This window comes from Pristis pectinata, chromosome 31 (assembly GCF_009764475.1).
Source record: "Pristis pectinata isolate sPriPec2 chromosome 31, sPriPec2.1.pri, whole genome shotgun sequence".
NCBI classification, from domain to species: domain Eukaryota; kingdom Metazoa; phylum Chordata; class Chondrichthyes; order Rhinopristiformes; family Pristidae; genus Pristis; species Pristis pectinata.
Window position 1 is genome coordinate 6,208,839 of NC_067435.1, and position 26,259 is coordinate 6,235,097.

The 26,259-nt window shown below is 39.1% G+C and overlaps 1 protein-coding gene across 2 annotated transcripts in view; it reads right to left on the reverse strand.

Moving 5' to 3' along the window:
- Positions 1 to 241: 241 nt before the first annotated feature.
- Positions 242 to 26,259, reverse strand: part of LOC127584932 (A-kinase anchor protein 8-like) — a 33,297-nt gene continuing 7,279 nt past the window's right edge. Inside the window, exons 2-13 of one of the 2 annotated variants that reach the window (XM_052041957.1) lie at positions 24,380 to 24,427; positions 20,910 to 21,114; positions 18,137 to 18,614; positions 12,189 to 12,294; positions 11,030 to 11,064; positions 9,687 to 9,729; positions 8,600 to 8,666; positions 7,590 to 7,731; positions 6,463 to 6,568; positions 5,408 to 5,538; positions 3,731 to 3,826; positions 242 to 1,466 (exon numbers count right to left, since the gene is read on the reverse strand). In XM_052041957.1, the coding sequence (XP_051897917.1) occupies positions 951 to 1,466; positions 3,731 to 3,826; positions 5,408 to 5,538; positions 6,463 to 6,568; positions 7,590 to 7,731; positions 8,600 to 8,666; positions 9,687 to 9,729; positions 11,030 to 11,064; positions 12,189 to 12,294; positions 18,137 to 18,614; positions 20,910 to 21,114; positions 24,380 to 24,427 (1,973 nt within the window). In that variant the 3' untranslated portion in view covers positions 242 to 950. The remainder of the gene's footprint in view (positions 1,467 to 3,730; positions 3,827 to 5,407; positions 5,539 to 6,462; positions 6,569 to 7,589; positions 7,732 to 8,599; positions 8,667 to 9,686; positions 9,730 to 11,029; positions 11,065 to 12,188; positions 12,295 to 18,136; positions 18,615 to 20,909; positions 21,115 to 24,379; positions 24,428 to 26,259) is intronic. The other variant, XM_052041958.1, reaches the window with a different exon arrangement.

Here is a 26,259-nt window from a genome sequence, read left to right on the forward strand (position 1 = left end):
GGGGGGGGGGGGGGGGGGGGGGGGGAAGAAGAGGGGGTGTGGAATGGGTGGAGAGAAAGAAATGCAGCTACTTTCTGTAGATTATGCAAAACTAAACTACACATTCCTATTGAGCTAAGCCGTCTCTGGTTTTGATTTAAATTTATTCAATACTGAGGTGTACTTGAATCACCTAGCACTACAGTTCATAGGCAAGTGGACCTGCATTTGGTTTGAAAACAGAGATGCAAATGCAATAACATCAAGTCAGGCTCATCAGACTCACCAGGAAAGTTTACTGTTTTCATGTTGAAGATCATTTCAACTCTTTAAGAGGAAGTCCACACCCTGCAGGAATGCAGTATTAGGAGTCCCAAAGCAATCCAGATGAATTTCACAATAGTCTTATTTGCATTTACAGATCTAAAACAAAGCAACGTGCTCAAAAGTGCCATTCGCCACCTTTCATGCGAAAGCTAATTAATACAACAAAATAACCCAGTTACCCAAATTCTGCTGCGTATTTACAACTCATCTGTACACAAACCAAATGAGAAATGTTTAAACCAGCATCTTAGCTATGCAACTGTTCTAATGGACCAAATGGAAATAATTCTTAGTTGCGTAGCTTGGAATCAAGACAGCCAGATCTTACAAATTACAGATCACTTAAACTTGGATTACTGCAAACAAACTTCATGCCAGTCCTCAAAGAAAAAGTTTAGGGTCAATTGAATACCACATTAATCACATTACAGAAACCAAGTTTATTTTTTTTTTAAAAAAATTCACATCAGATGTGAGAGAAAATTGGACTTTGTATCAGCCACGTGGGATGAAACTGCAATACAGCAAGTGAACACAAATCTACTGGCAAGTTAAAAACACTGAAATTCTTAAACTAGTATAAACCTCAACAGCTGGTATGGGATAGAATTGCATCTGCACGTCTGCAGAAGTCAGCCTAAAATTTATTCCAATTGCTCCTCTTCTCCCTTCAACATCTCATCTTCTTCTTCAGCTGTCAATTCTACCTCCCTGTCTTCTGCAGCACCATCTGCTTCCCCCACAGTCCCTTCCTCTGCCTGTACTGTCTCTCCTTCTGCCCCTTCCAGTGCCTCAGCCTCTCCCCTAGTCCCTTCCATTTCTGTCTCCCATCCAGCCCCTTCCACACCCGTTTCACTCATCTCCACCCTGTCAGCCCCCAGTGCTGACTCACTTGTCTCCCCCAAAGCCCAATCCAGAGCTCCCTCCCCAGCCCCTTCCACCCCTTCGCCAGACTCCTCTTCCACCATCTCCCCAACATTTTCTTCATCAGGATCTTCCATTTCTTCCTTTATTCTAACTGCACAGTCTTCTGCTTCTTCATTCTCCCCTTCTTTGCCCTCGACATCCATGGAAGGATCCTTCAAAGTATCACCCTCAGCAGTCTCATCAGCAGCATCTTCCTCATCTTTGTCTGGGTCATCAGTGAATGGGTTCTCACCCTGTAAAAGGAGGGTGTTTAATTAGAATAGCAAAAAAAAAGACTCCACATCAATTCCCACAGGATCAAAATAGTCATATTAAAATAGATATTCAAATACTCCAAAGACACCAGAACATGAAGGATGCTTTTTCATACCATAACACTAAATCAAAAACCCAAAAATGCACACACCTCCACTTTATATAAAAAAATACTGACCAATTTCCAAAGACAGATTTGGATTAAACTCAAAGGATTGTCATATTCCCCTAATTCATAAATGACACAACTATCCAATCATAAATGAAAAGTGGAATTCACTCTAAAGACTTCCTTTGCATTCCTTCTTATGTCATGATCAGAACTTGAAGACTTTTGAGGGAAAGTTTTAATGCATTCAGATAACAAAACAAGCTCTTAAAAGCCTGAGAAAAGTATAAAACCCAAAACAGAGCAAGGTAAGATGTTTTTACATGAAATTAAGTAAACCTACCCTTCAAAAATCCATAAGCTGTTTATTTTTTTAAACAGACTTTCACTTTTTCAACCCATATTTCTGACACAAGTTCGCTTTGTTGATACCTTTAGTCAAACAGACAATGTGACTGATGAGGCCAAATCATTGCAGATTTACGACAAAATCCAACACACCCTCAATTACAGAGCAACAAGATCTCAAAGTGTGTTGTGAAAATGGGTTCCAATTCATGGAACAATGGCACTAGGAAGGAAAGAGCTGTTCCATTGGGATGGGCTTCATCTCAGTTGCGCTAGGACCAGTGTCCTGGCAAATCAGATATTTACTAAATCAAGAGGTAATGAAAGCAGTGGCACAGGACAGTGAAAGGGAAATTGACAAGCAAAATGTCAAAGGGTGGCATAGAAAACACAAACAGAAGTATGTGGCACAAAGCAGATCCAGAGTTGGTAAGCTGAAATCAAAGCTTACTGTCCTTTCATGTAGCATTTTTAATAAGCTAGATGAACCCGTTTGGGTTGAAATCATGAATAGCAGGGGTAAGAACACACAGGTGAGTCTGTGGGTCCCTAATAACAAAAATATAAAATGGGGAAATACCTAGGACATGTTTGAAGGGAACTGTAATTATCATGGGAGATATTAATCTACATATTAATTAGCAAACCAAATTGGCAAGGATTTCATAGAAGAATTTGCAGAATGCGTCAGGGGTTGCTTCTTAGAACAGCATGTTATAAAACCTACCCAGGAACAGGCTGATATAGATGTGGTCATGAGTAACAAAGGATTAATAAGAAATCTTCTGGTTAAAGATGCCCCAAGAGATGGTGACCATAATTCCAGATGCAGTTTAAGGGCAAACACCACTTGACCAAAACCACTGTCTTCAACTTGAATAAGGGCAATTATAATGGCAATGAAGGTGGAGTTGTCCAAGGTGGACTGGGAAAATAAGCTACGAGGCAGGTCAGTGGATGAACAGTGGCAGATATTCAAACAGCTGGTTCTTAACACTCAGCAGAATTTATCCCAATTAGGAGGATTCCAGGAGAAAGAGGCACAATCTATGGTACTCAATGGGCTGAATGGCCTAATTCTGCTCCTATGTCTTATGGTCTTAACAAAGAAGGTCAAGGTTAATGTTAAATTGGGAAGTAGGGCAAACAAAGTGGCAAGGCACTGCTGGTAGGCCAGAGGACTGGGAAGTTTAAAAGGATTCAGCAGCTTAAGGCTAAAAGCTCTAAGAGAGAAAATTGATTTTGAGATAAAACTTGCATGTAATATCAAAACAAACACTAAGACTTTCTATGGTTCTACAAATAGGAAGCTGGCAGCTGAAGTAAGTGTGGTATCTCTAGAGAACAGGAAACAAAGAAATGGCAGATGTGTTAAATGAATATTTTACATCAGTCTTCACTGTTTAAGACACTACAATTGGAGGCCACATCATTAGATATTTTTAAGATGAAGTAGATAAATGAAAGATTGAGGAGTTGAGGATTTTGGGGAACCAACAAAGAGGAGGAGTGAGGCCAGCATAGATCAGCTGAGATCATATTGAATGGTGGGGCAGGCTTGAAAAGTCTGGCCTTATTTTCTTGTGTTCAAGTTTGCTATGGGATCAAAAGGATACAACCCCTGCCATATTCTCTACAAGCTTCAAAGCTGGACAGCATAACCAGTTTCCCAACAGTCCTTGTATCTATACATACATAAATTAGTTCTTTTATCCCAATGGTCTTCTCCTAAACAATATGCAGAGTCCGTATCAGGTAAAAAATTACACTGGGCCAGAGCTGTACCTTTTTGTACTTCTCCAGCATTGCTGCAATGTTGCGGTTATTCAGGACACTCCTAGCGACAACAAGGCTGCCCTTCTTGGCTTTCTCCAACATTATCTGGCAAGGAAGCAAAGGTTAGTAAAAGATAAACCAGTTACTTAACAGACATTTTTTTTGTATTTAAATTATGAGTCTTGTTAGGAGGTGCAAAGATTCCATTTCTGCACACTCCTGAATACACCGATCACATTAGAATAAAGAATATCCCCAGAACTATTTAAAAATCACTTAATTTAATAAGCATTTATGCAACTTAGCCTTAGAGATGCTGTACAGTATTGTTTTCTAACTGGACCCAGATGAGAACTTTGAGAGACTTGATTCTGTTCTGTAGAAACAGAATTTCTACAGATAAACTCAGGCTCATTTTCAGAAACCCATAGAGAACAAATCCAAGGCAGTAACTACACATGTCCACACACATGAATTTATAATTGATTTTCTCTGGGTAATAAACCACTGTAAGCCAGTTTAGAACAGCAACCTAGATAAGGGAAAGGGGCTGGCTGATGTCAGTGTACCCAGAGGGGAATTTTCTAAAATCAGGCTTCATGAAAATCTGTACGTGCAGCAGTGTCGTACAAGAATCTGCACCCATTAAATTAACAGAAACCGGAGAATAAATTTCAAGGTGCAAGCTACATGAGAAGATGATTTGTTTTCTAAATTAATGGACTTCCCATGCACCTCAAGTGTCACACTACCAATATAACAATTCTGTGCATTGAACAAATCCCTCAAGCAGAATTAACTTCAGGAAACCAAACACCAATTCAAAATAACTACAGTGTAATTTGTTGTTGTGATTTAAACCTATGAACTCTCTCAAAGGGCAGTGGAAACAGATTTTGAATATTTTTGTGGCAGAAATAGACAAGTTCTTGAAAAGAAGGTGAAGTTACTGCAGGTAGACAGGAACTCAAAGTTGAGATCGGGGTTGCAAAAGATCAACTTTGAGTTCCTGTCTATCTGCAGTAATCTTACTGAACGACAGAGCAGAATTCAAAGATCAAGTTGCCTCTTCCTGCTCCTAATTATTGTCTGTGTTCATGTTTAAGTAGGCTGACATGTATTGTTACTTTCTTGAGGGAACATCACAACTAAGCTTTATTCTGTTTTGTTTTCCCATATTGGTATACCTTCTACTTTTGCTCCTAATTTGCATTTCCATTTGGAGCGCAGAAAAATTCAGTGGGACTAAGGGGGAGAAAAGCAATGCTCATAACCAAAAGGCATTTCCTCCACACACAGGAACAGAGCTTCCGCCCCAAATGATTACTGGATTTGTCAGCTTGTGTGCTAGGTTGCTCTCACAAAGCCATTGACACTATCACAAATACTGAGTAGTCACTGTAATCAAGATATTTAACTGTCAAAACAATAGACCCTTGAACTGGGTGATAATTTCCACCACCAGGATGGCTAACTCACCACGATTCATGAAAAATGTGGAAACATAATTCCAGTTTCACACTGAATTTACCAAGTGAAAGAATCATGTGTAGATACTGGAGGTGATGAGAAGACAAAAATAAGCACTGATAAGTGTGATTTGCACACCTCTCACCACAAAAGCAAATTATTATTTATACTCATGATCTGCAAGTCCACCGCCTTCTTGTTTCACAAAGCACTCACCTTGCGGTTCCAGCCATGATCAATAGTCTTCAAATGACGCATAAGGAGAGCATTCTGCATTGGTATAAATAGATCACAGGCCACACAGTGCGCTGCCTCCACCTTCTTCATGAAATGGTCCAAGCCAACATCTACAATGCAATTATAAATGATTAGATGCAGCTAAAAAGCTAGCAGTGGTGCAGCAGATGGTACTGTCCCCCCCACAGCTCCTGCAACCCAGGGTCAATCCTGACCTCCAGTGATGGAGTTTTCATGGTTTCCCCTGTGGCCACATGGGTTTCCCAGATGCTCTGGTATTTTCCCCCCCACATCCTAGAAATATGTTGGTGATTGGCTGCGGTAAATAACCCCAGTGAAAATGGGTGGGGGAGAAACATTGTGAAGTTGATGGGCAAGTGAGAAAGGAAGGGGAAATGCTAATAATCAAAAAGCTAGCACAGACGATGGGCCAAATGGCATCATACTTTTGTGAGAAAAGCTAAATAAATTCAACTCGAGTTTTGTGGCAGGATCAGGGTTGGGGAAAACTGCATCAGAGAGTTGATCACTAGAGATCATCAGCCTTCTGACTAACTGCTTACCCAGATTCCTCTCTTTAGCTGATAACCAAGAATAAACATTGAACAATATAGCATGCAAGACCTTGCATTGCTTGGATGTCCAATCTTGATCACTACAAGAGCAACTCTTTTCCGACTTCATGAATCCTTAACCCCAGTGCAATTTATGAAGAACCTCCAGAGAAAGTAGGCGTTAAGAGATACATGGTTCAAATTTAAAAAAAACTGGACCAATTTCTCTCCTCTTCCCCCATTAGGACGATGTTGTATTCTATTCTCACAAGAACAACACTGGACAGCAGGTTTGCAGGAAGAGGCCCAAAACCCAGGATTAGTCCAACTAGTGCTGCGTTGCTGTATGAAAATTATACAATATGTCCCACCCATTCCAGTAATCCACAAAAACCACCCTGTGTTCCTATGGAGCTTACTGTCCATCTGCAGGAATGAATGTTAGTTAATAAAGCAACTGATGTACAACGGCCACCCTACCTTGCAGCAGGTCTTGCTGCTGCATAAGCTGCTTCTTCAGAATTGTTTTATCTCCAATTTGCTCCCGGCGCTTCTGCGTTTTCTGAATCTTGTTTAAAATATATTCCTGAAACAGATCAAAATGTTAAGTACATTTAATATGGGATATTGCAATTGGACTTGTTTGAAGCATTATACGGCTAGTTAAGTAAGATATAGACATGGTGTCATGACAACAACCTTTCCCTCAATGTCAGCAAAACAAAAGAGCTGATCATTGACTTCGGGGAAGGGGGCAATGTACATCAACGGTGCTGAGGTCGAGAAGGTTGAGAGCTTCAAGTTCCTAGGAGTGAACATCACTAATAGCCTGTCCTAGTCCAATCACGTAGACGCCACGGCCAAGAAAGCTCAACAGCGCCTCTACTTCCTCAGGAGGCTAAAGAAATTTGGCATGCCCCCTTTGACATTCACCAACTTTTATCGATGCACCATAGAAAGCATCCTATCTGGATGCATCACAGCTTGGTATAACAACTGCTCTGCCTGGGGCTGCAAGAAACTGCAGAGAGTTGTGGACACAACTCAGCACGTCATGGAAACCAGCCTCCCCTCTATGGACTCTGTCTATAACTTCTCGCTGCCTCAGTAAAGCAGCCAGCATAATTAAAGACCCCCCCCCCCCAGGACATTCTCTCTTCTCCCAACAGGAATAAGATACAAAAGCCTGAAAACACGTACCACCAGGCTCAAGCACAGCTTCTATGCTGCTGTTATAAAACTACTGAATGGTTCCTTAGTATAATAAGATGGCCTCTTGACCTCACAGTCTAACTCGCTATGACCTTGCACCTTACTGTCTACCTGCACTACATTTTCTCTGTAGCTGTGACACTTTACTCTCCGTTCTGTATTGTTTTACCTTTTACTACCTCAATGCACTGTGTAATGAATTGATCTGTATGAACGGTATGCAAGGCAAGATTTGCACTGTACCTTGGTACAAATGACAATAATAATTCCAATATTCAATTTACACTTATGCATTGATAATTTATACACAAGTGTAACTAAAAATATTTCGATACCACATTGGTAAAAGCAACTATATTAAAGAAAAACAAGATGAAAAGAACAAGAATACATACATGCAAAAAGTCAGCAGTCTGCTTGTCAAGCTTGGACGCAATGAATTTGAAAGTTTCACTGTGGTATTTACTGTCAACGTGGGCAGAAATATCCTCATCTTCAAAGGTACGAAACTTACAAACAGAGCAAGCATACATTATCCTGCAACACAAAAATATGCATGTAAAAGGCAAAAACTGCACAGGTTGAACAATTTAAAAGTTGAGGAATTTGTTCCTACATCAATTGCAAAATGGTTCATTTTGGTAGGTCAAATATGATGGCAGAGTATTGTATTAATGGTGGGACTCTTGGCAGTGTGGAGGATCAGAGGGATCTTGGGGCCCCTAGTCCATAGGACACTCAAAGCAGCTGCACAGGTTGACTCTGTGGTTAAGAAGGCATACAGTGTATTGTCCTTCATTAATCATGGAATTGAATTTAGGAGCCAAGAGATAATGTTGCAGCTATATGGGACCCTGGTCAGACCCCACTTGGAGTACTGTGCTCAGTTCTGGTCACCTCTCTACAGGAAGGATGTGGAAGCCATAGAAAGGGTGCAGAGAAGACTTACAAGGATGCTGCCTGGATTGCCGAGCATGCCTTATGAAAGCAGGTTGAGTGAACTCAGACTTTTCTCCTTGGAACAACGGAGGATGAGGGGGGACCTGATAGAGGTATATAAAGTGATGAGAGGCATTGATCGTGTGGATAGTCAGAGGCTTTTTCCCAGGGCTGAAATAGTTGCCACAAGAGGACATAGGTTTAAGGTGCTGGGGAGTAGGTATAGAGGAGTAAGTTTTTTTACTCAGAGAGTTGTGAGTGCGTGGAATGGGCTACCGGTAACGGTGGAGGAGGCAGGTACGATAGGGTCTTTTAAGAGACTTTTGGATAGGTACATGGAGCTGAGAAAAATAGAGGGCTATGGGTAAGCCTAGTAATTTCTAAGGGAGGGACATGTTCGGCACAGCTTTGTGAGCCTAAGGGCCTGAATTGTGCTGTAGGTTATCTATGTTCTAAGTTCAATCACCTTTCTGCAAGACGGTCCCGATTTTTCTTTGGTTTGTTTGCCTTCTTCTTTTCTTGCATTGTGGGAACTAATTAAAACAAACCACAACATTCAGCACAAAAACATCAGCCAGTAAACACGCAGCTCCTCTACATCCACCTTCAGGCATCAGTTGATACAGTTTGCCAGCCCCATTATAAAGAACTTTAGATTCACATCTATAACATTAGATGCAATCCCCTTTCTCCGCTGGTCAATTCTTTCTGCTCCTGAAGATGCTACACTCTCCAGCTAGGGAAGTGGCCAGTTTTGCACAAAGCTATTTAAACTATCCAAGCTCTGTAAAGAAAAACCATTACACAATAGAATAATGACCAGAATCAGAAACTCAGACTGATATTTCTACCCTATTAGAGCACTCATTACTGCAATTAAAAAAAATACTTGGGGTTCAGCTGATGTTAATAAGCTGCTCATTCACTGCCAACCTCCTCCTTATGGCTTAAGCCATTTTGAGATTTATCCTCTAAAATTACTATCCCAAGCCCCCTATATCTAGACTCATTTCTGAATTAACTGAAAGAGTGATCAATTTTTATCTTTCTTGATTTGGCAGTTCAAGGAATTTTTAGAAGTTAAACTGTGATAAAAATAATGTATTGCTTCAGAGTACTTCTTGCAAAATCAAACACTTCCAGTGTATTATTTCTTTGCATTTCACTGCCACATACTATTACTCACAAACCCTTAAAATAATAATGCAAGTGTTTTAATGAGTTGCTATTTGTATGTTGCAACCCAGTTATTCAGCAATCACAGAAGTCTGTGAATTTACACCATTTTACACCACTGCAAAATTAGCCAGCTGGTGATTGGGTAACAGTAAACAAAAGACATACACAAGTAAGCTCATCGAATGTCAGAAGTTCTGATTCTTGATAATTTGTTCAATAAATTCTCAAGTTATGTATAATAAAAAGAACAACTCTCGATATGTTTCTGCCACTCTTCCCAGATGGAGTGCTGAAACATGGAGTAAAGGAAGAAAAACTTGGTGTGCTATTGACAGGGTATCAGAAGGGGGTAATGTCACAAAAATTGATCTTACAGCGCTTTGGTTTCTTGTCTGCAGAATCTTTGCCATCACCAGTCTGGAATTAAAATAAAAAGATCATTTTTAAACTCTCCTAAGGTGATTGGTCTGCTCCCATCATTTAAAGAACAGAAATATTAGAAACAGTGCTCAACTAAAACATATGAAGGTAACTTTCAAGAATATCCACTAGATTATTCCATATAATCAATATGCCTAGGCATACCACAATTTAGACGTTTATAACCAGTAGAAGTCCCTTCGTTGGCAGTTAAAATTGGATTGATTTATACAACAGACTTCTGATGCCACTGACAATGTATGTTGCTCTCCTCAACTACAAAACAATCAGCCTTGTAAGTATCCAATTACAGAAATATAATGCACCCTTGAAAAAGGTAAACATATTTGCATGATGCATTTCACATTTTACTATTTAAAAACTGTAAATTTAGTTCCTCAGAATTTCCCTACTGTGACGGTGTGGTGCAAGTATTGACAGCAAAGCTGCCTCTACAATGAATCCTATTTTTACACCTGAATTTCACAGTAATTTCATCGGCTGCATTCACAGAAAAGGTAATGACCACTACAGGTCCACTGATCATATTGTCCATCACAACACAACTAAGTGCTATTGTCCAGGCTTTGATCATCCACCAAATGATGGAATCACAGGAAATTTATTATACAGGTGGCTTTTTGGCCTTGCATGTCTGCACCAGTCCAGTGAAAAAGAGCTCTGCAGCCTAACTCCACAACAAACTCCACAGTCCTGAAGGTCAGGGGTATTCAAACACACACCCAAGTATTGTTCAATGTGATTATGGTTTTAGCCTCCTCCACTCTTTCAGGCACAGTTTCACATCCATACCACCCTTTGAGTGAATTAATCCTTCCATCAATCACGAAATGAAGGTTCATACCCAAATCGATTCCAATAATTTTCCCATCTCTAAAATTAAACTAATTATCCTGTAATTACTTGGTTTATGCCCATCTCACTTTTTAAAATGAGCATTAATAATCAACCAAGCCTTTTATTGCAGTTGGCTCCCAGCTACCTTGGATATTCAGCATGTTTAGATACATTGGATATTTAATACTGGTAACTATCCAAAAGTTGCTTTTCACTCCTCCACCACAGGATGGCAGAAGCAAGCTTATACAGATGGAATAACAGGTGTTAACAACGAACTCCTCTCAACTAAACAGAGTACAAGCCAGCTAGATTTTGCAAAACAAACCATGCACTAAATAATTCAAATGTACCAAAAGCATTCCCTCCCTCTATCATACTGAGGGCAAGTTCTGTTTGTAGAGGTATGAAATAACAATGGCATCCAGGTATTACTTACACCACCATCACCAGACTCAGCACCATCATCTTCTGCTGAAACAGAACACAAGGCAATTAGATACCAAAACCAATAACACTGGATAAATAGGGCAGTATTTTAAAATTAAAATAGAATAATTGATCAAATAAATATTTGTAGTTTCTCAAACTCAATACATGTCACTCTGTAACAAATCTGTGAGGGTTGATGAAATAGCAAAATATTAATGCGCAATTCAAAATCATGCAAGCTAAGTACATCATTTATTGACTAGCTCTATCACAAACCATAAGGAGGTTTGTAGGCTCCATCAGAATAATACAAGTCAGAGTATCCCATAGCTATCTAAATAGTCCAGTGATAAAGACATATATTCTTAGTTGACTACTGGTCTATACAGGATTTCACAGCAGAGTCTAACCTTGTTTGCCCCAGCATTGTAATGAACTTCCAAAGGTCACTGTATAACAATTAAGAAGGAATCCAACCATCTTTTCCCCTTTCTACTGGGGTGATGCAGCTCCTACCTTGCATCAGTATTAAGACCAGGTAAATCGAAACAAACCACGGTCAAACCTACTTAATGGACAACAATATTATGACATTTCTAGTCTGCAACTGCAACTTTGAACCCAGCTTTGATCAACACTATCAACTACACATCAGATAGAATTGCAAAACTGCTAGTTTTGTTTTGTCTTGCTTGCCCACCTTGCTACTCTGCCAAAGCTCAAATGAGCAGGTCTCTTTTGGAATCAGATGCCGAAGTGGGTTACTCATATAGCATATATTTAAAGAGGAAATCAGTGAAAAACTACCAAAAAAATTTAAAATGCAACGAACTAAAATATTAAAGAGGCCAGACAATGTACCATCTGTACTTAAATACAGCAAAAAGTTCCAGGGATAAACCTATACCATTATGCACAAATACTTCCCCTCTCCAAGTTTGGAGGGTGGGCAATATATAGGGCTTTCCAAAAAACCCTTGAGTGCTGTTTCGTTAACTTTTTTTGGAAGTATCCCCATGTGAAGGTAACAGAGAGGGAATTGAGCTAAACTGTGTTGCTACATGCAATCAAATAGCTTACCCACCATATCCAAGGTCAATGATTTTAAGGTTCCAGGAGATAGAAGTAAACGGAAAGAATTTGGTTGAGGTGGGATCCAAGCATACCTGCATCAGATCCATCTTCAGTTTTTGCCTGTTTGTTCTCTGGCTCATCGGTACTACCCGTAGATGTTTTCCTCTTCCTACCAAAGCCCGCATCCCTTTTCTTCATCTGTTAAAAATCAAAGACAGTTCAGTTCCCACAAATTAGGCACCCGTTATTTAAAGTCATTTAAATAAGCACACCAAACAATATCTCCCATCTTGCATGTAGCATGTGTACAAGCCATCTTCCAACACTCCAGTTTTTAATGCTGTGCCTTCCGAAGAGAACACAAAATAAATACAATTTCCATCTCCAATAAATTTGGGGCCCTTTTCGAATCGGGGCTTCTGACCTTGACGACGCCTGTTTGCCAATAGCATATCCACAGTAACTGAAGTTGACAAAAACTTGCATTTCTAATACCCATAACAAATATTCCAAAGCCCACAAATCCAATGGTCACTGCCCCAAAGCAAGGGCAACATGAAAGGCACAACTTGAAATACTGAGTGCTGTGCTTAGAGGATCTAAACCACCACTGTTTTGGACTGGCTGTAGAAAATATGATATAATTCTCTATTGTATTTCAGTATCATCCACATCAGACAGTTACCAAAAAAGTGTTTGATAGTCAGTTTATAATTTTACAACACCCATCTTACTTCCATACAATATTCTGGATCTGCCAGTTTAAGTTTGTGATGAGTCCTATTCTGTCACCATTTTTGAAAGATCTCATGAAAATTGCTGTTTCCCCAGTTACCCATAACGTAGCATGTCTGATGAGCAATGACCTCAACAACCCTCCCATGACCAAGAAACATAGTACATCATGTCAATATCCAGCTACCGCTTGAAAAGTTAGTTGGCACAAATATGGAGGGAATCAACACGAGAAAAGTTAAAAAGATTAAATATCCACAATTATTATATGAACTCAGTACCGCAAAATCTTATTACAAAAGTTCTGTCAAATGCTGGAGGTGGGGAACACATATTCAAGTCAGAATAGAAAACACATTCAATTTTCCTAACAAAATCAAGCACATTTTAACTGTATTGTACAAGTGAATTACACTTGATCAATACGTTAACTCATTAAGTGAGTATCCAGTAGGTTCTACAGTAAATTAGAGAATCAAGCTACTTAACTTGCGACTGCTAGATCATAAGCCAAGAATTAGCAAGTCTTCTGGTACTAAACACAATTTCACTAAATAATAGGCTGTTAAAATACTTTGAAAACAGCCCACATTAAGCTAAAGTAATAATTTCCTTGGAACTTTCTTTAATGCACAATTCCTGTAAAACAGAGGACAAAGCACTGCAGTGCAATTGCCAGCACTTTAATTCATACATATTAATTACAAACCAAGCATCAAACTGAAGTGTAAGCAATGAGTGCAAAGTGGGGCTGACCACTGAATAGAACAAGGAGGCAGCAAGACAAGAGACTGTAGAATAGACTGAGTACACAGTTATACTCCCAAAAGAAATGAGAAGAAATGACAAAACTGAATACAAACATAGACTGAGAAACTAATATCATGAGAAATGGCAAATTGTAAAGGCAATTTAAGTTTAAGATAGTAACACATTTTTGTTTTTGTCTCATGGTTTTGAAAGTAGCTCAAACAATCGTGAACCATATGGATATTTTTCCACAAAGTTCACGCAACATCTCAGGATTGAAAAACAGCAATCGTGAGACCCATCTTCAAAGGCAAAATGGTGCAGATCAAGAGTTAAATGTGCAAGAGCTTGACGTGACTGAAAGCATCAAGCACTGTGAGGAGCATGAATCTGCATGCTTTCTGTTAAGAATGGGAGGCTGTGCCATTTTTATAGATTCCTTTGCGTAGCATCTGACCAAAAAGTGGAACTAGTGAGGGTCACATGCCTAGATATTCAGAAGCCATTTTGATAGTAACGATAGTCACTAATAATGTACTTGGTTATTTTTAACAATTTACACAAATGACTTGAATGGAAGCACCAAAGGCATGGATGCCAAATTTGCTTATGACACAAACATAGGTAGGAAGTTGAGAAGAGGAAGACTATAAAGGGATACAGTATAGACTGGTTAACTAAGTGGGCAAAAAATATTGGTAATAGAGTATAAGATGTCCCCAGGTTATGGAAGACCTGATATCCAAAAATCTGACTTTACGCAAATTCTCTCAGACTCTGCTCTCAGGTATAGTATCAAACCTCTTCACCAGGAAACAACGCAGGGATCACCCACAGAAAAAGCCAATGCCTTCTCCAAACTCTCCTTCAGGTAAGATCAAATATCACGAACCCCGAGCCACCTCTTGTGGCATACACTTTCTTTTATTGAACTGCTGATAGTTTTCTCACTGATTAGCGGATCAGCTGCCCCCCCCATCACTCTATTTGGGCTGCATCAGACAAACATGTGTCATAGGACTTGTCACTAGCAAGTGAACTATCACCTCTGATGACCTTCCCTAGTCTACTCTTTGCAAATCAGTTCCCAAGGGCCGTCATGGCTATGATTTCACATTACAATCCTGGGGGAAATTTTGTTTGTTTCCAACTTACAGAAAGCTAAGTTAACAGCCAGCTCTCAGGAACGGAACCCTTATGTAACCCAGGACCCCCTGTATAATGAAATGCAGAGGAATGCGAGTCCCCAGTGCACGAGTCGCCAAAGGCTGGTTTGTAAATACAGCTAATAATCAGGGGAATTGAATAAAAGTAGGGAGGTTATTTTGGATATTGGTAAGAGCATATGGAGTACTGTATTCAGTGCCTTTATTTAAGGAAAGAACAACATCTAGGGAGGTTTATTAAATTGATACTTGAAATGGGCGGGTCTTATGAGGAAAGGTTGAATTAACTAGGTATATCCACTGGAGAGGGACGATTGAAATATACAAAGATGCTGAGGGGTTTGAAAGGGTGGCTGTGGAGAGAAAGTATACTGTGGGAGAATTCTGAACGAGGGGTCACCATTTAAAAATATAGGGTCACCAATTTAAGACAGACAAGGCAAAATTTATTCTCTCAAAGAGGGTCATGAGTCTTTGGATCTTCTTCCTCAAAGGAAGAAAGAGATTATTTCCAGGAAGAGAACGAAAGGGTACAGTAGGTGGAAATGCAAAGTCAAGATTACAATCAGATCATCCATCGCCTTATTAAATGGCAGAACAAGCTTAAGGAGACAAATGGCATATTCGTGATCCAATTCATATGCACAGGAGCCTACTATAGTGATAACAAAAAATGACAAACTCATAAGATAGATGGCAAGGTATTAAACTAGATTAGTAAATGATTAGTCTGCAGACCGCCTGTTATCTGTCTGGCCCAGGAATACCAGTACACTGTTCAAGCAAGTCCCACTATTTAATTTGATCATGGCTGATCTGTACTTTTAATTTATGTTTTGTATGTTTAATTTGTTTTTTTCTTGTGAATGCTGCTCATATGATGCTATGTGCCTGTGATGCTACTGCAAGCAAGTTTTTCATTGCACCTGTGCATACATGTACTTGTGCATATGACAATAAAATCGACTTTGAACTTTCAAGTCCATTCAACCACCTTTGTTCCATAATATTCTGTAGCCTTACCACTGAGCCTGGTTTCCTGATCAAAGTCCAACCATGCAGATCCTAGGTAATCCCCGGGTTAAGAAAGCCTGAGTTATGGACACCCCTACATATGAACAGTCTCCATACTATTAAAATTCAGAAGTCCAATGTACACACAAACAGCAGAACTAGTTCCCCCCCCCCCACCTCCACTTTCACTTTCAGCAATTGTTCTTTCTTATCAGTCTTGTATGCTTTTGATGCCATTACAATACTATGGTGGTATGATTACCATACTAAGTGATTTTCATGTATTTTCCAAATTATGGACATCTGTAAAAACACAACCTGTTCATTATCTGGGGGTGACCTGTGTTTTCTGATGGAGCAGCCTGGCTCAGTATTTTATCCAATTCAGGATGAATTGTTTAGCACTACCATACATCTTCCATTCTTGATCAATAGCAATGCACATGCAGCTCACCCCACTTTTGGAACTTGGGCTCTAGTCTGGATTGGCAATTGTTGGGTCAGATTTTCTTTTACTCCCTGTCTTGTATGACAATAATGTGTTACCAAATGCCACAGAGTACCACAAAATTCAACACAGAAGCTAGGGTCATTTATAATTTTTTGTCATTTATGAAATTAGTTATGTCCCAATAATACTAAATTTAAAGCAGTTGATGACAAAAAGGAAGATGCAATTTGATAAGGGAAGGTAATGAGATTTGACAGAAAAGAGATTGGTCAATTAGAAACAAAATATGAAGATACATGTGGCATCATTGTTAGAAAGCAAGATCTCTGGACTGATGGACAAATTTAACAATAAATGAGCTTTCTAGGCTTTTAACCACAAAACTGGGATGCATAGCCACAGAGGAACAGATTTTAGACTCAAAAATAACAATCTAGCATTTGACAAATAATACTGTATCTGAAGCACTACATATAATGTTGGTCTCCAATGATACAGGTGATGGAAGTATAAAAACAGGTTCAATGCTGATCCCAAAATCCAGAGGATCAGCATGTGAAGGAAGATAGACATTGGAATCTCAATATTTAAATCCATGAAAGGTTTGGACAATTGTGATATTCGAAATTAAACACTAGACAAATTAACATTTGAAAATGCAGGATTTATTTAACAAAACAATAGCAAAAATAAGAATGTACCTCTGGTATAGAAGGTGGATCAAAAAAAAGCCTACAGTGGACTTGCAGAAATTCACAAGGTTCGTATCAATGGATGAGATTTAGGGCACTGGAAACGCATTGAGAGAAAACAGAAATGTGCAAGATGGATCAAAGATGCATCCAGCCTGATAATGTGTTTTCATAGAAGAAAGCAGGTCACCATCATCAGAAATCAGGATTTACTCTGATGCCACTGCTAAGCACCCCAAAACAAATACTGAAACCTTTGTAATTAAAAAAATAATCATCATCAGGTTCAGAAAGGAAGCTGATCACATTTCTGAAAATTGTTTCAAATTTGAAACGTGACAATACTACAACTCCTAAACTACTAAAAGAATTGCTGCAGTGAAATAGATTATAGAGTCTCATTAATTTCTGCCCGCAAATAATAATCAATACATTTGATATTTAGACAACTGTTTGAAAAGGAATGATGCCCTCACATTATCAACTAACATTATACATACTCAACAAGTAGACCTCCAGTTCACCAAGAGAAATAGTACCACACAGCTTATGTATAAAAATTACCTCCTACAGTCCTTTTCAAGGGCACAAAATCCAATTTTACTCTACTTTAAATTGGTTAATATGACAATTGAAATATATTTGCTGCTTCCATGTTAGAAAAGATCAGAAACACACTTCACATTATTTTGTATTATCAGTCTGTGGAAACACTAGAAGCAGCAATTTAAAGAAGTTTGATACAGTATCTAGGGTTAAATAAACAATACGATCCTCAATTTAATAGTATGAATACACTAAAAAAGGAAATGCTCATTTTTACATTTGTCAAAACCATAGAATCTGTTTTACAAATTGTCCTTTTAAGTTTAAAGGGTATCCACGTGCTCATACCCTGAGTTGATTTAATACTATATTCAGGTAGTGGAAATTAGTATTGCTCAGTATTACCTATTCTCCAAACTTAGTAACGAGTACACAGAGTTCTGCCTTTCAATGGGATTAAAAACAGCTAAAGGCTTCCATTGTACTTTTAATGCTGTCCTCATATGCAAAGCATCTCGACAAATCACATTGGCTCACTTCAACATAAAAAAAATTAAAATTCCTATCCTAATCCTTAAAAAAAAAGGACCACTTGCCTGCAATAATAAAACAATTAAAAATTTCCATTCCCTCATTTTTCCTAATCATTACTGCTTAAAATAAAAGTATTAAAAAAAGGTACTTACGCCTCTGATTCGAATCCTGTCTCTCCTTCGCTGTCTGCCACCTCCTAATGGTCTTCCCGATCCCTGAACTCTGAACAGGTCCATGGGGATAATGTTTGGGGAGAAGAGCGAAGGGAGGTTCCTGGTGGAGGAGGCGGTGGCGGCGTTGTGGCCCCTGCCTCCCATCGACAGCTCATTCCAGCGTGCAGACATTCGCCCGGAACTTGCAGGTGACATGTAGGGGTCGTTCCGATTGGGTCTGTTATATGGCCGGTCTCTAGACCAGTTCTGGCCCCACTGGTTAGTAGGGCCGTATGGGTCACGTGCTCGGTTCTGGAACTGATCTTTGCGGGTCCCGTAGGAGCTGTCGTAGTGGTCATAGCGACCTCCATAGGAATCGTTATAATCGGGCCCATATTCACTGTAACCGTAGCCAGATCTGTACAGATCACGGTCATTCAGTGAAGACCCGGAGTCGTAGGACTCGTAAGGTGTAAACCTGAAAGAGTCGCACAGTAAGCAAGGAATCTGGTCAGTAGCTGGAAAGCATGATGGCACAAGTCTGCCAAGTTGTGACAGCAGACTAAAAACTAAACAACAGTTTCGGCTAATCACAGAACATATGTGATTTGCAATAATAAGCACTGGCTGAAATGGCCAGCCTTTAACAAATACTTCTAATGCAATTACTAAACTAGAGCAAATGGGACTCTGCAAAGTTTAACTACAAAATTCCTCTTCTTTTTGATGCAAGTTCTCTAGCTTTGTTTTGGCAGTGCAGTCAGATGTGTATACACTGCTACTTATTAGCATGTTGCAATACAATTAACAGCAGAATGGAAAAATCCACCATTCTTTGGATTTTAGCCATTTTAAAGTTATATGCCATGGGTAGGCAATGGCCAGGAAGGTGGGGGATGGTGGGAGGTATGAGGAATAGAGTGGAGGAAGACATTACAGAAGCTATGAACTCAATGGCAACCTTAAAATGACAAAACAGAATTTTGGCTTCAATATTCTTACATCATTGGGCATTACCTTTAAGAACCAGATCTCGTCCTTGAAGTCAGCAGAAACGATGGGGATTTTTCCACCATGCTACATATTCTATGCCACCAAGTACAAATATTACTTCAGATACCCTACTAACGCACCATTTACATTGCCAATCTGAAACAAATTCTGAAACAAATTCAAATCCAGTTTCACAGGAAGCTTAAAGTGCAATTCATTTCCCTATTTTAAATGCATCATGTTTCTAAATGCATGTGATATAATGAATTCAGAACAATGGACAGAAGTGGTGTGTAGAGTATAAGCAAGGCTGGACTTCCATCAGTAACTGATCTGATTGTGAAAATGGGGCTGAAACTACGCCAGGTTCTTTGAGCACATGCAGTACAAGTGAATTGTGGTGTGCACAGCATCAACCTTTCAAACATTTAAGTGGCTTCATCCCATTATATGCCATGGGACTAGTTTGTAATTTCAAATTTCAGTCAAATCCAGTATGGATAAGGAGGAGCTAGATATGTCTAAAGTCTGGGGAAACTATCACCCTGCCCTAATTATCATCGATACCACAAAGAAAATGTTGAATTCAAGCAGTTGTGTCTCCACAAATTGATATTTGGCAACTTGGCAAAACAGTACTCCTATCAAATACTTCTTAACGTTCCTTAAGACAAATCAGCCTTTTTTGGCAAAGATTCACTTTGTTTTTCCAAAATTGAGGTATTCGGCTGAGATGTATTAAAGATCTATAGTCATGAAGCACATTGAAAATGGTTTACATGTACTGGCAAGAATGCCAAAAAAGCATAGAAGGCTTTCCTATATGTGAACTGAAGTGGGCCAGTCTGCCCATCAAGCTAGTCAATTAGATTGTGACACATCTACATCATAACTTCATCTACTTGCCTGGGTTCCATTACTCTCAACATACTTGCCTAAGAAAACCACTGCTATTTAAAAACAAAATGAACCTATCCCATTTTCCTGATGCTCAACAACACTTTTGTTTCTCCAACTACCTTCTGAGTTTCAAGACATAGGCTTCACCCAACTGTATTTGTCCTCCTTTCATTCATTTAAGGCACCCTATATTACAAGACTTTGCCTTGTATTTCAAAAAATTCTAAACACAAAGTTGATGGTCATGCAATTATTGTGGAAAGTAGCAACTTTAATAATTAAAGTTTATAGGTTGTTCAAAAGCAATCTAGTTATTCATTTTGAAAATAAAGTGAGAGCAATTTACTAATTCAGATAGTGAATCATCAATTCTCTCAGAACAGAAATCTGATATTAGTCCATAGTTAAAAATATTGATTTTAAATATCAAAATACCAGCAAAACTTTAATTCTACTGAATCAAAAACTGCCCATTCAAAACGTTCATGGAATGATCAAATATTCACCGGAAGCTTATTTAAGTCAAACACCCATTATCCCAAAAGCAAACTGTAATTCTGTATTTTTTCCTAACAATGAATTTCTTACAACTTCCAAAAGTCTTCCACATCAAATGACCCATGTGTCACACTGAAAATATAATCAGCATAGAAGAGGCAATGATAGGTGAACGGTAGATTTTAAACACAGCAAATATTCTAGTCATGAAAATACATTCTTTTTCCAGCATTTAGAAGTTTGCCATTAAATATTTTGATTTTCTTTAAGCAACCATAACTCTCCAACAAAAATACACTTAGGAAATGATTTCTTGTGAGTGCAATGCCTTTAAAAAGAATTTATCTATTACAGTACTCTTCCTGTTTGCTCCAGCAAATACCTGTTGTCCTGGTAAGTGTCTTGCACCTGATTTTCAGTCTCTAACTGAGAAAGCATATCCAGGCGCTTGTTGATCTTAGCAATGATGGTGTCTGTGGCTGAATTTTTGGGAAGTTCCCAGGACTTGTTGCCAGCATTGTAGCCATAATTTGTTGCAGTGCTGGGTATATTATCTTGGGTATAACTGTAATCATAACCATCATATTCTGAAATTGAAAAAAACATTTTTTTGAGATGTACAAGCTTTAGATTTAAAAACTCTCTCCAAAATTTATACATCTGTCTTGAAGCATCAGAATTTTCAAATATATACCCATTTCCCCCAATTATATTGGATTATCATTCAATCATCTTGACTTTTACTAGATATCACAATATATTAATGAATCATACGCTAAATCCCTAATGGCTCAGAGCAGAATACATTTGATTCCTCTTAACGTGATGGCAAATTTAATGCAATAACACAGTAAACACAAGAACATTAGAAGTAGGACGTTCAGCCCTCATGTCTGCTCCACAATTCTGATCTTTTACCTCAATGCCACTTTTCTACACTGATACCACATTCCCTCAATTACCTTAATATCCAAAGATATATCATTTCTATGCTGAATATACTCAACAAATGAGCATTCATAACCCTTGTGGTTATCAGAAGCTTCACTATCCTGAGTAAAGAAATTTCTTCATATCTCAGTCCTAAGTAGCTAACTTCCAGACTGCGACATTCTAGGGACCCCAACCAGGGACAACGTCACACCTAACATACTCTGACAAAGCCTGTACCAGTTTTGTACGTCACCTCTCATTTTTCTAAAACTCAGGAGAATGTAGCCCAGTCTGCCTAATCTGTTATAGAATAACTGCCCGCAACCCCCAATATTCCATGACTCAATCTGGTGAACTTTCATTGCACTCCCTCCATCACATGTATCATCCTTTAGATAGGAAGACCAGGTCTGTGCACAGTATACCAGGTGCATTTTCACCAGGACCCTAAATTCCGGTAACATGACTTTACTCAAATCCTGGAAGAACAATAGACTGCATCTTCCTAACTCTTTGCTTTAACTTCACGTTAACTACTAGTTATTCACGTACAATGGCACCCAGATCCTTCTGAATACCAATACCTACTTCTGCTCATATTTTCTTACAATTTCTCACTGTTTACAACCTCAATTTTTTCATCCTTCTATCATAGTGGATGATCTTACATTTTCCCATATTATAATTCTAGAGAGATGCAGCACAGATGAAGCCCCTTCAGCCTACTGGAATCATGCCAACTATCAATCACCCACTTTTACACTACTCTTCACACTAACTCATTTTATTCTCCCCACATTCCCATCAATTCCACCCCAGATTCTACTGCTCATGTACACAGTAGGGGCAATTTATAGCAGCCTATTAACTTATCAACCCACATTTTTGGAATGTAGCATGAAACCAATGTGGTTACAGGGAGAACACACAAACTCCACAGAGATGGCACCATGAATCAGGATCGAACCAGGGTCACTTGAGATACGAGGCTACAGCTCTACTAGCTGCACAACAGTGCCACCTACTTGCCATTTCCTCAGCTAAACTACATTTCCCCCGAAGTCCCTCTGCATCCTCCTCACAGTCCACACTACCACCCTGCTTTGTAGCATCAACAAGCTTGAACCTATAGCTCCCCTGATCTACATCTATATTGTAAACAGCTGGAGCCCCCAACATCAGTCCATATGGCAATGCATTAATCACAGCCTACCAACATACTTATTCCCACTATTTTCTGTCTAATTTTCAATCTATATCATTTTACTACACCCACTCCCCCCTCTCCCAGTCCAAATACACCACATTCAGTGGATAGCCCCACATCTCTTCTGCTAGTTACGATCTCAAGGAACCCTCAATAAATTTGTCAAGCAGGGACTTCCCGTTCATAAATCCACAATGACTGCCCAAATCAAACTGGCCAACTATCTTTGCACTACCAATATCACATGTGTATCCTTCTTTAGATAGGAAGACTAGTTCTGTGCACAGTATGCCAGGTGCAGGTTCCACAAAGAGCCTATATAATTTATTTTAATAATAGACCATCACTTTTCTGCTAGTTTAGAGTTTTCTCTGCTTCTAACATCAGGGTATAGCAATCATGATACTGATATCACTACTAGCTGGCATTGCAAATGGACAGGTCTGCATGAAGTTATTATACTTGCTCAATACTTGGTACTGCAATTCAAATAAGCAGGAATGTAACAAGCTGCAGAGAGTAGTGGACTCAACCCAATACATCACTTGCACATCCCTCCCCACCACCACAAGTATCTACATGAGCCTCTGCTTCAAGAAGGCAACATCTGTCATCAAAGATCCTCACCATCCAGGCCAGGCCATGCCATCTTCTTGCAGTTACCATCGGGCAGGAGATACAGAAGCCTGAAGTCCCACACCACCAGGTTCAAGAGCAGCTACTTCCCTTCAACCATTTGGTTCTTGAACCAACCTGCACAACCCTAACCACTACCACAGTAAACCAACACTAGGACCACATTGCACTACAATGGACTTGGTTTTCTTTTGTTCTAAGTGTGTTCTTTCTTATGTGATTTATGCTTATGTTTTTTCTTGTGTATCTGATGCTATAAGCCTGTGATGCTGCTGCAAGTTTTTCATTGCACCTATCCATACATGTACTTGTGTACATGACAATAAACTAGATGCACAACCCTCAGAAGAAAATGATTAAATTGATAACCCTTATTCTGAAACTACGTTTAGATACTCCACCAAGGGGAACCATCCTCTTAGCATCCACTCTTTCAATCACCCACGGGATCTTCTAAGTTTCTAGATCACTCTCTTCTAAAGGACCATGAATATAGGCCTGACCTGCTCAAGCTTTCTACATACTTCAACCCTTTCATCCTATGAACCTAGTTGAATTCTTTCCATGACTCCAATGCCAGCACATTGTTCCTTACATATGGAGACTGTACACAGTATCCCAGATGCTTTGTGTTTCATATATTAGGACCCTTAGATCCTTTTGTAGCACAACATTCTGTAGTATCACTGTTTAAATAATTTCTTTCTTCCAAAGTGAATAATCTCATTATCTTTTCCCACATAATACTTCACCTGCCCACTTCTTGCCCACTCAAGTTAAATCCACCTACATCCCTTTGCAGGCTGCAAATGTCTTACAACTTGTTAATACACCTAGTTTTGTACCAGTAGCAAATTTGGCTACAGTACAGTACACAACACAAAATCAATGTATTCATTTTGACTATATCCCTAGGTCAATCCAATAGAACTGCTATTAGCAGCAGAAGCACAGTGTGTCTTCTTAAGCACTTTACAACACAATGTGCATTCATGAGTCAACTGGAAGTCAAAACTATCAAAATAGTACAAATACAGGTCACCCATTTTAAGACCTACAAGATACATCCAACTTACCTTGTGAATTGGTGGCTCCAGTGTTCCAAGAATCACCTGTTCCATAGCCTACAATAAAATATAACCAAGAACATTTAAATAATGTCAATATTACAATATTTGAGAACTGTGGACAATCTATGATGCATACTAGTTGATAAAAAGTTAATTCAAAATAGATTGTGATTTCCATTACAGCTCTATTGTCAACAGCACACTGATCCATTGTCTCAATTACTGCTATATCCCAAATTAACTAAAGGGATCCAAAGCAATCTTAAATAATGAAACAGACACACAAGCCAGACCCTCAAGTCCACTGGTTTTCCTAAGCTGTGGTCTAATTCCCCAAGTGTCCAACCTGCTGATCTCAACTTTCAATATATTCAACAATGGAGCATCCACTGAGGAAGAAAGCTCCAAAAATGAACACAAGAAGAGATTTGGTTTCCTCTCAAGCTTAACTGATCAATTCTTTTTCTTGAAACCCCCACCTCCAATTCTGGATATTGGGCCAAAGAGCCTCTCCCACCTGGTCTGCTTCACCAGGTAGGACTGCCTGTGTTCCGAGATGGTAGAAAGGGCAGAGGTAAAAGGCCAATGGCACACCTCCCAAGGTTGCATGAGAAATTGCAATGAAAAGGGGAGTGCACGGTGGAGATGGAGAGGTGAACCAAGAAGTCACAGACGGAATAAACTCTTTGGAATGCTGAGGGAGGGAAAGATATGTCTGGTGATGAAATCCCTCGCTGCAAGTTATGGCGAATACTCCATTGAATGCAGAGGCTGATGAGGTGGAAGGTGAGAATCCTTAGTCTGGTTGGAGAGTGATGAGGTTGAGAGAAGATGCAAGAAATGGAGCAGACATGATTGAAAGCTGTCAACCATAAGAGAGATCAGTTAAGGAAAATGGAAAAGAGCTCAGAATCACTGGTGAGGAAAGCAGAAATGATTCAAAGGAGAATGGAATGGAGTTCTTAAAGGAAGCAGGGTGAAGAAGTGTAGTCAAGATGGATATACAAATCTTTGGATTTGTAATGAATATTGCACATTAAAGTATTCTCTGGTCATCATCCTCTAGGCAAAATGTTGAAGTCAACTATAGTATAACTCTAGTTATAGCAGATTTGTCCGTCTTAGAATTGGTTAGAAATGGAATCTTTAAACTCTTTGACTTCCATAAGGAGCCACTGACAACACAAGCTGTCAGAAGCAGAGGGTGCATACATATTAGTTCATCATGGAGACAAGGTTAAGGAACTTTTAAGGACAAAATTTTTAGGTCACTTGTCTGGGCCTCAGAAACTAGTGAAGATGACTAAACAAGGGATCCAGAATCTGCAGCCTCAATGTAACAAGGCATAGATTACGTTTAGAGCAGCAAAAACTGACATCATGTTCATCGTCAGGCATCCAGAAAGCCTTTTTACCTATATTTTAAAAATATATATGTAGATTCAAATACTTGTTGCTCAGGCACCGTCTTTCAATTTTTCCATCCCATCTTGTATCTCTTTGTTCTAATTTCCACTGAAGGCAACAATACCTGCTGGATAGAGCTCTAAAGGGAAGCTACCAGACGAATATCTATTGAAGTGTGACATTCCACAGTGGCAACTGAAGAACATTACATTCAATACTCAGAATTCATGTTTACATTTAAACAAACCTCTAAGTTTTAACCAAAAACTCTTCCAATGGTGCACAAATCCTATAGATCCTCCTAACTGAGATTTATAATGACAGATCAGAGACAGCCTAGATTTTTTTTCAGATATTTAATTTAATGCTACGAACTACAGGGACTACTCAGCTTAAAATTCAATATAACAAAGGCAACAACTACAATGAATTTTTGCCACATTTTGAAGTCCCATGGTATTGACACCAGATGCATTATA